Consider the following 12,444-nt stretch of genomic DNA (forward strand, 5'->3'; position numbering starts at 1 on the left):
TAAAAGATATTGGACTACATTCGAGACATGGATGGAAGCAGAGTATGATGAAGATCCTTGGGAGCTTGTGAATTTCCTCACTGTTATTTGAATCGTGTGCGCCAATTGTGCGTGAATTAAGAAAGATTGCCTACTTAATATAATTAGAATGTATAAAAATATAGTAAAATATAGTGTATAAAAATCATGGCTAGCTTAGTTCGACATTTTCATATTCTTATTTTTAGTAGCTGCTCAAACTTTCAAAGGTCACTCATATTTTATTTTTATTAAAAAATATTCGTTAACCGACTTTTTATCATCTTGGTTTGGTTTGGTCTGATTTTAGACTCGGCTCAGCTGTCATTTTGTTACAATTCTTCATATGAATTTCTGGTTTGGCTCAATTGAAGGGAGCATGATTGTACCAACTCTAATTTATGATTTTGTTTGTCTATAATTAGTCTATCTCTAAATAATTTCGCATCGATCTTTCAAAGAAAAAAAATTCCAAATCAGTGAAAGCTTTACTTGACCGGTTCAAATTATTGATGTGGCACATTTTTATTAGTATTTCGTATTGAGACATACTTCATTCACCCCTTTATTTATAAGGAAATAAAATATATATACATTATTATAAAATTAAAAACTTAAACCGTTGTTTTATAAACTCAAAACGATAAATAATTTCGTTTTTAATGTAAAATTTAAACCCTAACCATCTAATTTATAAACCCAAACCAACATCTAACTTCGTTTTAATTGTAAAATCTAAACCCTAACCATCATATTTGTAAACCCAAACCGACATATAATTTCGTTCTAATTGTAAAATCTAAACCCTAATCATCATATTTGTAAACCCAAACCGACATATGATTTCGTTCTAATTGTAAAATCTAAATCCTAACCATTACATTTGTAAACTCAAACCGACATATAATTTCATTTTAATTATAAAATCGAAACCCTAATTCTCATTTATAAACTCAAACCGATATATAAACTCGTTTAATTGTAAAATCTAAATCAAGCCAATATTTAACATTCTTTAAATAAAAGTATACAGAATTTGTTTACTTAATTTGTTTTGCTTTTTAGTTTAATTTGATTTATTTTTAAAATAAAATATAAGATAGAACATTTTGATTAGTTGAGAGGGGAGGAGGTGAATACAAAGATTATCTAGGGTGAATGTAAGTATTTTTCTTTCGTATTTGTATACTTAGCAATATGATCCACTTATTGCTACAAGAAGTCGAGACAGTACACGTCCACATGCTTGCAACTTTAATTTAAACTGACCAAGTCGCTCTCTCTAATTAATCTCAATATAATCATCAAGTTAAAGATGGAAGAAGACATGTTTGTCTTATCTCTAAAAATATTTGTATATCACACCTATAAACGATTTCGGATAAAATTAACATGATTTTTACCACAATTCACACTTTTAGGATAAGATCATTTTTCATTTTTGGTGAAGGAACTTAAAGAATAAATTATTCATTTTTATTTGCCCAGCTACCAGCTTGCTATTTGTATCTAAAAACTAATTTAATCGGTATCGATTTTTGAAATATGGTTTTTTTCAATATTCTCCAAAAAAAAAATCTTTTTTCTAATTTGCTACATATTTTTATTTTTGATAAACATGTGAAGAATTTGTTACATATTTGTTTAGATTCGAGTTTGTCTTTCCATTTTTCTTCTAAGACTTTTTCCTTTTAGCCCAAGACACAAGTAAACACCATCAAATATATATAAGCGAGCGATCTAGGGTTTCAAGTGTTCCGGTTGCGGCTGCAAGAAGTCTTTTCAATGGGGGATCGACTTTATGAGAACCAGTTCACATGGGTGATTAATAATTTCTCCTCTTTGCAATATGATGAGAAGATATATTCTGATGTATTCGTGATCGATGGATGTAATTGGTAAGAAATATACATTGTTTTTATTTATTTTTCTTTGGTCCTCCAAGTTTAGGTATTATAGGGATTCCATGCATTAACGTTTTCAATGGTTTTTGTGGTTGCAGGCGTGTTGTGGCGACTTTAAAGGGAAATAAATATGATGAGTCTCTGTATCTTTCTTTGGCGGTCCCTGATGCTGAGTCTTTGCCTTTTGGATGGAGAAGACGCGCAGAGTTTTCTTTTACTATAGTGAATCAACTTTCTGAAAAACACTCCGAAGTGCAAGATATCTTTCGTGATTTTACTGAAACAACAGAGGTCTTTGATTACAATACTCCTGAACGTGGTTGTGCATCCAGTATTCCCCTTGGAAAACTTGATGCCAAATATTGTGGACTTATATTTGATGAACAAGTCAAGATTTTTGGAGAGCTTGATGTTCTTGAAGTTATCTGCAAGTATGAACCTATCAGCATTGAACTCCATGGGTATGTTCAATCTTCATCGGTATTCTAATCCGGTTGATTAGGATGCTGCGCAGGTCGCCTCACAAAAATCTCAAGCACTAATTTGGTTCATGCGCATCTTTCACTGGTATTTATGACAAAATTTGGATTTAAGGTTACGTTGGTTGGTTGGAGAAGAAGCTGAATGAGGTCAAACGAAAGAATAAGTGATCGATGCACATCATATCATATATTACTATTATCTCTTTCTTCGTCTTTATTATTAATTTTGTAATCTGTTTTATTTTTCTACTACTTTAATCCAGAATGTGCTTTCCACCGCCTAATAGGGGTTGCTTCCATTTTGTTGCACTGCTTTTGAAATTCTCTTAACATTGGATGATGTTTTTTTCTTGACTATTCTAGTTGTTTTTCTTAACATTGCACCTTTTGTGTTTAGAGGAAATAACAGAGAGGAACAAAAACAAGCGTAGCTTCCAAGTTCCAATACACGAACATCGAAATACACATCGGTTTGTCTCTGATGCTGATTGTTAACAGAGCTGGGTACGGAGCAAGTTCTTGCTAATTTGCACTTGCTCAATTCTTTGGATGATGAAAGTGAAGATTTGCAACCGCACTGCAAGACATGTTCTCTGAGACTGTAAGTGACCCTATCCAATATATAGTTGTTGTTTCTGTTCTGTTGCCTTTGTTCTAATTTGTCCTGTTTTGCATACGATGTGGTGTGCGAGACTACTAAACAGTATCTATATTGCTGATAAACAACTTTGTTTCTGTGTGTGAATCATCATGCATATGTATACTTGAACAGTTGAACTTAGAAGTTCCTCGTAGCTCTAGACTAACTTGTGATCGTGGCTGTTTCCATGATCATATGTCAGTAGTTTGCTTACAACATATATAGAAATTAACAACCCTCTAGTCTTTAGCGGACAAGAATGCGAGGGAATACAAAGCATCCCTGCCTCCCTGGCCAATGCAAAAAGGACATAGCTTTCTCGGATTTTGGCGTATATATCAATGATTGGAGGTTATCAATATCTTCTCTGTTTCTATTTTTAATAGTAAAGAAATGCTGTGTTTATTTATGTTGGCTGCGTCTGATTGTTTCTTGTAATCCAACAACAGACAAGTGTGGTTTCTCTGATTCCTGCCATTAAAATATATAAAGATTGTTTAAAAAAATCTCGCAATATTTGTTTTTTTTGTTTTTTAGAATCTGCATGAAAATATGTGAAGAGATCAACACAAAAAGACTAAAATAACTGATTCTCTTATGCCTAGGTGATATTGAATTAGAAGTTCATAAACTTTCTATATGGTATAAACTGTCTAAAATGTGGAGGTCATTCATCAAGTTTTAACTTTTAACACTGAGTCGCAAAATTTGTAAGATACTTCTATATTAATTCACCTAATGGAATGTGAAAAGAATGAGTTATCAAGTCACTTGGAAATGTCTCATTGAGTCATTTCTCAAAAACTCTTTACCGATTCTGGCTTCAAAAGCTTTAACAAAAGGTTTCTGGCTACAACCACTATAAGAAAATAATTTTATTGAGACGTATTTTTGAGATAAAAAATTTTAGTCACAAATTTATGACACTTTAAATACGATATTATGACTAAATTTATTTGTCACAAATTCATAGTATTTTCGTCACTGTATTATGACGAAAAAAATCAGTAACAAAAGTTTGTCACAATTAGTGACGAATATGCTACAATAATATTAATCGTCACTCTTATGACTACATTGTTACCAATATGTTGTTGCAAATTAGTTATGAACTTATAACAGATATGCAAGTCACAGCTTGTGACATAATGACATTAAAATGAGTAAACATTAGTCATAAAATAGTATAAATTGTTATGTGACAGTTACGAAATGAGTAATTCAAATGAGTAAACATTAGTCAAATAGTATAATGTTGCAACTCTTGTGACGTCACAAATTCGTAACAATGTTTATATTGTAACTAAATATTTTTTATTGTGGCTAAATATTTCATCTTAATAAATTTTTTTTCTTGTAATGAACATACGTAACATATGCACCAAAAACCGAGAAATATTTCACACACATATATAAAAGACCTCAAATCCACAAAATATGGCATAAACATAAACGTCGTAATATTTTGAAAACAATATTTTCAGTATATTACTTAGCACACAACATTTTAACATGTAAAACCAAAAAAAAAAAACCAAAAAAAAAAAAAACGAACAGAAGAAAAACATGCATACATCAAACGCATATCCTAAAAACATAATGCAAACCTCATAAAACAACACAATTTATGATACAGTAGGTAAAAGCATTGCTCTTTATTTATACGACAAGAAAACATGATAAAACACTATAAAAACTTCAAATGTACGCACGTTCTACTATTGAGGTGATTTAAGTTCCTCGATATGACATTTGCTACGTGGGCCTTGCGTACGAATGAATTGACGGTAGCGATTGTATGTGGTGGAGGAGTAGAGAGGTGGTGAATCTACGGTCACCAGCTCCTTCAACGGCTCGATCGGAACATCGCCCTTTGGGTTGTAGAAGAACGCCAACGACAACCTCTCATTTGCAGGGTTCACGATCACTCTGTGTTCTACGCTTTTGTATGTTGAATTGCTCAGCATCTAACCAAAACCAAAATGTTCAACGGTCGTTAAATGATAGAGATGCCGTATATTAGGATTTTACTCTAACAAAGTAAGTGGCTAAAAATATAATATCAAAATGATTCTTGTTTGACTAGGTCGGCAGTTATGGTTATAGCACGTTTGAAACATGTAAACAATTTGTGAGCTTTGTCTTAGACGTTGAAATTGTTTTTTCCTGCTTCCCTTTGGTTTTGTTGGACCTTTTCTTTTTCCTTTAATAGAGGCACATGTTAAATTAAAGAACGGAAGTGAATATGGCGACGTGGTTTCACCAATACCTTATTATCGATTTATTTCCCATGAGAAGAAGAAGAAGAAAGATGCATGCACGTGCTTTATCAAAACTAACAACTTAAAAAAAAAATGAAAAAAAAATTAGTAAGTCCCCTCCACGTGATATTACTTTCGTTTCGTTATCATTGATAATTTTTAGTCTAAAAATAATGAAGAAACGAAATTAGTAAATTATTATGGAGGAAATCGAATATTATGGTTAGCTAATGACATAAGTCAAAACAAATAGCAAATGTATCCAAATTCTTAGTTTGAAGTTTGGTTTAAAATTTCTGTAGTTATACTTATACGTATAAATAGTAATTAATATAGAAAAAAGAACCGAAAAAAACAGTCACCTGAATTTGGTCACCAATGTTAACGATGAAAGCATGAGGAGCTGGTTCGACTGTGATCCATGCGTCGTCGGATCCACGAACCTGAAGACTGGCGGCTTGTTCGTCCGGCAAGAGAATGGTCAATCCGCCGGGATCAGAGTGCGGAGAGAGGCCGAGAGCTAACTCCGGCTGAGGGCATTTCGGGTAATAATTAACCCTTAAACATCCTCCTGATTCCTCTTTACCACCAAACGCATTTTGAAGCCTGTCCTCTCGTAATCCCAAGTTTCTCGATAATATCTTCATCAATTCCTCGCACAATTTCACAAGTTCCTTGCAGTAATCCTCCAATATATCCCTATATATATAATTCAATGACAAGAAAAACCAAAATTTGAAGATTTCGGTTTTCTTTTATCTCTTTAATTATAATTCGAATCAATTTTAAGATTTAATAATAGCTCGATTGAACAACTAGTTTATTTTTAACATGTGCGTGCGTTATGAATTAATAATCCACTAAAAAAGATTTGGACTAGTATACGTCGGTTTAGTTTTCCAAGATGAATATTTTATACAGAAAGAGACTTAAATGTAAAATATCTTAGGTTTCATATATTGAGCTTGAAGTAATTAGAGTTACATGAGCTAGGAAATTCAATTCTTTTTTATTGAAAAGATTCATAAACGTGAATAAATTCCTTTTTATATAATTATAACTAGAAAAATTGAAACCAGATATACCGGCAATGAAGAGGCAAGGAAGGCCACTTGGTGTAATCCTTCAAAGACGAAGGTTGGTAGTGAAGAAAATAGTAATCGCTCCAATCAAGAATAGCACCCTTTTCTACGCCTAGTCGGCTTCCATAACCCTCGTAAGTCTTGGGCGAATTAGCATGCATATTTTTTAGCTCCATGGGAAGATGAAAGAACTCTCTCCATGTCGCTTTAGCCTGGTCCATGAGATGCGGATTCATTCCGTGGTTCACCACTTGGAAAAAACCCCTTTTTCTACAAGCTTTTGAGATCTCATCAAGCGTTTTGGCTTGACGAGTTATGTCGTCTGTGTATAAGCCACCTAAGTCAATGATGGGGATGGCTGTGGCCGTGTGAGGGTTGAGTTTATTGTGAGAGGTTATGTTCGGACGCTGAGATAGAGGCTTGACATAGCGGTTTGGTATGGCTCGGAGGTTGCTTTCAGATAAGGATTGGACACGGACTATAGGCTCAGGCCAGTCTTGGATCATGCTCATGGCTTTGGTTATTAGTTGATAAAATGAGATGAAGGAGGAGGCTGAGGATGAGTGAAGGAGTACTAATAAGGAAGTCATATATATATAGAGAAGATAAAACTATATATAGATGCATGCATTATTATGTTTTTTTTTTAGTAACTTACAAAATATTATGTGAAATAAATTAATTATAGTGGTTCATGTTGCTTTGTAAACCAGTTGAAAAACCATCTTACTTTCGCCAAAGATGAAGTCTCATCCACTGCAGAATAAATGATTGTAATTTTTTTTTTCACAATTTCCAAATTAATGTTACGTGTTTGTGTTAACAATTTCCAAAACATATTTACTAAACGAAACTGTTAATTGTGCTTTATATATATAAACTCAACGCAAAGTTTTAACTACAAAACACAAACGCAAGTTAGGTTCACAGTTCGTTTAGACATCATAATAGATATATGATCCGAATCGTCTTATAAATACATTCGAATAATACTTAAAACCGAATTATTAGTATATAATTAGGACCACAACAAAACGTTGGTTCCGGTCAGAAATCGAGATTAGCTATTGATCAAAAATGAAGTGCCGGTCTTGAATTTAACTACAACGAGTCAACGATTAGGTATATGCATAACAGTGTATACAAACGACAAACGGGGAGATCTAATGGATAGGATAGATACTTAAAAACCTATCAATTTATAACCACAGAGAAATAAAAGTATCTCTAGATGATGAGGCCGACGTTAAATCTCGATGCCAATTGTCGAGGGACATTCGTTGAATTTCTCACGTTTTATATTATACTACATTTAAAAACACAATGCCAAAAGATAACCACTTGTATTAATTATAGATTTAATTTCGTGCTGTATACATGAAATTACAATTTCCCATTAAATATAAGACTGCAAATGGTTTTTTTATATACACTTTTCTCGATTGATTGAGGCTCTACTAAGCCTCTAAGTTATGTATTTTAATAATTTAAACAAAAAAAATAAGAGAGTTGTGGAGGATTTTTAAAAAGCTAAAATATGAATTGGTAAATTTTTAAAGCAAAATTTGTAACGATTTGAAAAATGTCTATTGCTACAGTAAAATATGTGTATTATAAATTATTTATATAGAGTTAATTTTTGTAAGCTACTATACGTATAGTTTTGGTTTGAAAAAAGAACGAATGAAATCCTCCATTCATTGTATGATCCACATAAACTAAAGGAAAAATTGTAAATTGGTTAAGGGGGCGCTTAACTCCTACGGCATCTGGAGAGCATTTATACATAATAGAAAAAAGCAGATACACACACATTTTAGATGTGATCATGTTATATTTATATACTCCTTGAGACGTAGTTATCAATGAAGAAGGTGTGGGCAGTACATAGATATTAGAAAACTGGTTATGATCCTTGGGCAGTTAAATGTAACAAACTGAAATTAGTAAACTCTTGTGAATCTTGTCGTCCTTGTAATACTGATCATATGACAAAAACGTGGGGATTGGTGTTTTTTGCATATACTGCTAACTGCTTCAGTCTTTTGTCAGAAAATCTAGTAGATGGTCATGTAAGTACTTGTTTTGTTGGATATACTGGCTGAAAAATATCACCATAAGCTAGAAAACGAAACACGAAGGCCTTTGATCTATCTATCAATTTTCCTTGGTTGAAACCTAAAAACTTACAGTGGACCTTGTCGGGAAAGTCGATGGCAGACAGCAAGACAAATGGAAGCACCAAAAAGACAAAGAAGATAAAGCAGCAGTCATCGACTTCCAATAGGAATAAGCCACGACACACTAACTACACAGAAGTTGCGTTCTGATTGGCTACTTGTGATGCAATAATGCGTTTGCAGTCATGTGATATCGACTTGTAAAATTATCTGGATTCCGAACTAACGCTTTATTGTTGTATTAATTTTACGGTTTATAAGTTTTGGACATTTTACAAAATTATCGAAATTTATAAATTTCTTTTTTAAACAAACTAATTAAAGCATAGATTAGTTTGTCATTTTGGGATATACTAAAAAGTCTAAAATTATTTAAACATCGATCCTAACTAAACTTAGAAAATGACACATGCATGAAATCTGACTTTAAACAATCGAAGCTTTGCCATCTTACCAGCTCGAGACTTGACCTGCTTTTAATGATCAGTATTAGTTTTATTGCCGTACGAAAAAAATCTTCTAGAGTGTATAATTAATTATAATCCGAAACAGATTACCGCACATGTCTAATATTTTGCGGATAAAATCATATTTGACGAAGCGAATCAAAAGTGAGATAGAGAAAGATAGCATTAGATCATCGCACCAGTTGTAGTTGTATACGCAACTTCAAGACAATTCTTTATCAGAAAAAAAGAACTCTTTAATACATGAAGTGAAGTATATTGGCACGTGCCGTAAATGCTGTGGACCATTTATTCAACAATTTTGATAACATCGATTTTCATAGCGGAAAGACATGAAGCATATCGTCATCTCAATATAGTAATAGTGGACGTCTTTTTTGGAAATCCATATATTTGGTGGTTTCTGAGTCATTTTCTGTAGCTAGGTCAAGATTCAATAACCAAACTTGTATAGAATATAAAATCAGTTTGGTTCTACTTTCCTAAGTCATTGCGTCATGTCGGCCAACTTCGTTTTATTGCCTCTCTTTCTCTTTCTTGAGATCCATTTCTCTATTTAAGCAAAAAGCTCACAATTAATTAACTAATATTATAAAGAGATAATCAAAAGAAAAAAAACCTAATATGATAAAGAAGTTATTATAGTCCTAAACGTTAAACATTCGAGCCAGTTTGTAAATGCAAAATCGTAAAACCGATGATAAACTATATAAGTTTACCCTGACCAGACCAAAACCATATTGTATTATATTATAATATAATCATTAATCAGAAACGTTTAAAAAATTGAGCCGGTTTAACAATCCAAATATTCCCCAAAATCAATATTAAACTAGTATACATAAGGTTAGCGCTAGCCTGGCCAAAACCAAAACCATTTGTTACTTAACTTTGAATAATATGTTATACCAAGTTACCAACTACATATGTCTACAATACCGCTTTGTATCATTAGTTTTGAACCCTTCATAGACTTACATATGATTACACCTATGTGCTTAATACCAATTTGAACCAATCATATATATATATATATATATATTATTGGTTACATAGACATAATGGTGATGATTGGTGTTGCAAGGAGCCAAGGAGTTTTGAGAAGATAAAACAAAAAATATGTTTGAAATTTAGAAAATGTGAGAGAGAAGGTGGTAACACTTATACCATTTCAAATTCATCAGCAAACATTGTACAACCATTTGTACGATCCATTTCACAAGAGAAAAAAGAAATGTCAGAGCTATGTTTCTTGTAACCATATTTTTTTTATGCCAACATACTTTTACCACCTGAGAGATTAGAGAACAAACGGTATAATTTCTATCACCCCAGCACGAATCAGAGCTTAGCATATATACAGTACAGATCACCGTATGATCAGCAGTCTAAAAGGTTATTTATCACTTAATTGGGGCGTATTTTTTATTAAAGAAAAACTAAGGCTTCAATCAGAAACTAATATTTTGTTTGTTCTGTGAAGTAATTTGTCTGTAACTGGGCCGAAGTTGCAGCAAGAAACTAGTTAGGCCTAATTAGAAATCTGCCCAACAAATTTACTCGTGTGTATTTAAGGGTTACTCAAAAATCCCGAAAAACTTATATCGATTTCTAAAGTTGAGAAATTTGGTTACAAAATTCTTGATAATAATTCCTATAGTCTATATATTTATAGAGAAGAGAAGCCCACGTGTTACTATAAAACTAGGGCTTTTGAATCGTTACGACATACGACGTACCGAAGAAAAAATTAGACAGAGAGGCGCATAACGAAAACGTTAGTGTAAAAATGCAATTATTGATAACTCAACTGGTATACCAGGCTGCTAGCTGGTTTTAAAAAACATTGATAGTTTTCAAGGTCATAGGTTCAGATACCACCGCCAACTGATAATGAACTTATTACCCTAGCTAGTTAAGTTTTTTACATATATGGTTCGAATTTCGAAAGTAGTGAAATTCTTTTAAAAGAAATAAAACTGTACATCATATATCGTCGTTGGTACGATCCATCAAAATATTAAATTATATCGGTTTCGACAAACTTCTTTGAATGAAAAATACCTATTGCATTTGATAAGAAAGATGTCATTAAGATGAAATTAAAGGTAATTCATGAGTTTCAACTTCGCTCTTTACCTGTTGACCTCCTTTGTAACTGTTGATTAGTTGCAAAGCGATACAATCTATTCATTTAGTTGTCCATATTATATACTGACGTACGATGTACTTTAGTTTTAGCCATTTAGTCTTTTGTGATAAACCAAGTGGTAATATGAAATAATAATTTTGAAAAAAAAAACGATTAGTGCATCGACGAAGCGCCCAAAATAAACAAAAAAATACTGGCCTCCGTGATCACTGATCATATTTAATATAATCATACCCTATAATATTCTATAAACATCTTTAGTTCCCACGCAGTCCACTTTCCATAAAGATAATAATACATATATTAATCCTGTGGTTTTTCTAGATAACATACATGTAGTATAATGGACATCTCCATCATAATAATTTATCTTTAGTTCCCACAACAGTCCAAATTTTGACTTAGAGGAAAAAAAAAACTGTGGAAAATTCATATAGAGGAAACAAAACCCAATAATTGGAAGATTTGCATAAGAAATAATTTGTTATTAATGAGTTTGACCCCAAAACGCAGTCTAAGTTAGTTTTTTTTGACTCGTCAACCAACCAACTTCTATATACTACATATGACACAACAGAATATTATCCCCAAACTCCAAGTTGATGAAAATCTATAGATTCTCTACAGTCATGATCGCATTAACAAATAAAAAGAATACTAATAAATAAGAACAATCATGTTTTATGTGATCAATTACTATTAAAAATACTAAAGTTGAAGAAAGATAGGGGTTGTGTTAATTTGTTTAATGATAAATGGCAAAATAAAGTAAAGGTCAAACGCAAAACCAGCAAAAAGTCTTTTTATCCGACTTTTTTCTCTAACAAAATCCTAGATTTACAGCTCCGCCGCCGCCACGTCTGTTTGCCTCTCCGCTGCTTTAGGTTTTCGCTGGCGGTGTGAGAGGGCTCTGCTTGTTTCTTTTCTTTGTCGCTTCATCGTAATAGTAGGTGATCCAGCTCTTCCTCTTCGGTGTGGCGGACGACGAGATCTCGGCTCGTTTTCCTCTCCGGTGACTGGTGGTGGTTCGTAGCTGCTCTGGGTGTCCTTCCTTGCAGTTTCGGAGAATCGGATCTGAGTTTTGGATCTCGACATTCCTCCGTTTTCCTCTACCCTTTCGCCGGAGACGCTAACTGCTCGGAGGTTCATGGTCGAGTCGGGTCTTAGTGTCTTCAGGTTGCTAGGGAGGCTTCAAGATGTTGGTGGTTGAGATTTGCGGACTCCCACAAAGCCGACATTCTCATGAGAGCTTCCTCAA

General features: G+C 33.1%; 2 protein-coding genes across 2 annotated transcripts; one reads left to right on the forward strand and one right to left on the reverse strand.

Annotated features, from left to right (window-relative positions):
• Positions 1-1,715: 1,715 nt before the first annotated feature.
• Positions 1,716-2,669, forward strand: LOC104699154 (MATH domain and coiled-coil domain-containing protein At3g58370-like). Its single transcript, XM_087454034.1, has 2 exons — positions 1,716-1,916; positions 2,021-2,669. Exons 1-2 carry the CDS (start codon positions 1,804-1,806, stop codon positions 2,409-2,411), a joined length of 504 nt encoding a protein of 167 aa, XP_087310160.1. The 5' UTR covers positions 1,716-1,803; the 3' UTR covers positions 2,412-2,669.
• A 1,838-nt stretch (positions 2,670-4,507) lies between these two features.
• Positions 4,508-6,976, reverse strand: LOC104791887 (jasmonate-induced oxygenase 3). The gene is made up of 3 exons (XM_010517888.2): positions 6,391-6,976; positions 5,668-6,004; positions 4,508-5,011 (listed from the first exon to the last, which is right to left on the reverse strand). The coding sequence occupies exons 1-3, from the start codon at positions 6,897-6,899 to the stop codon at positions 4,763-4,765; spliced, it is 1,095 nt and encodes a 364-aa protein (XP_010516190.1). The 5' UTR covers positions 6,900-6,976; the 3' UTR covers positions 4,508-4,762.
• Positions 6,977-12,444: the final 5,468 nt, after the last annotated feature.

The sequence above is a fragment of the Camelina sativa genome, chromosome 6, assembly GCF_030686135.1.
Source record: "Camelina sativa cultivar CO46 ecotype springtype chromosome 6, ASM3068613v1".
Taxonomy (NCBI): Eukaryota; Viridiplantae; Streptophyta; class Magnoliopsida; order Brassicales; family Brassicaceae; genus Camelina; species Camelina sativa.

Excerpts from the sequence above, each read along its gene's own strand:
- LOC104699154 (XM_087454034.1), top strand. The coding sequence starts at position 1,804 with ATGGGGGATCGACTTTATGAGAACCAGTTCACATGGGTGATTAATAAT. Across the intron at positions 1,917-2,020 it reads GTGATCGATGGATGTAATTG|GCGTGTTGTGGCGACTTTAA; the intron begins GTAAGAAATATA and ends TTGTGGTTGCAG.
- LOC104791887 (XM_010517888.2), bottom strand. The coding sequence starts at position 6,899 with ATGAGCATGATCCAAGACTGGCCTGAGCCTATAGTCCGTGTCCAATCC. Across the intron at positions 6,005-6,390 it reads TCCTTGCCTCTTCATTGCCG|GGATATATTGGAGGATTACT; the intron begins GTATATCTGGTT and ends TTATATATATAG. Across the intron at positions 5,012-5,667 it reads ACATTGGTGACCAAATTCAG|ATGCTGAGCAATTCAACATA; the intron begins GTGACTGTTTTT and ends GGTTTTGGTTAG.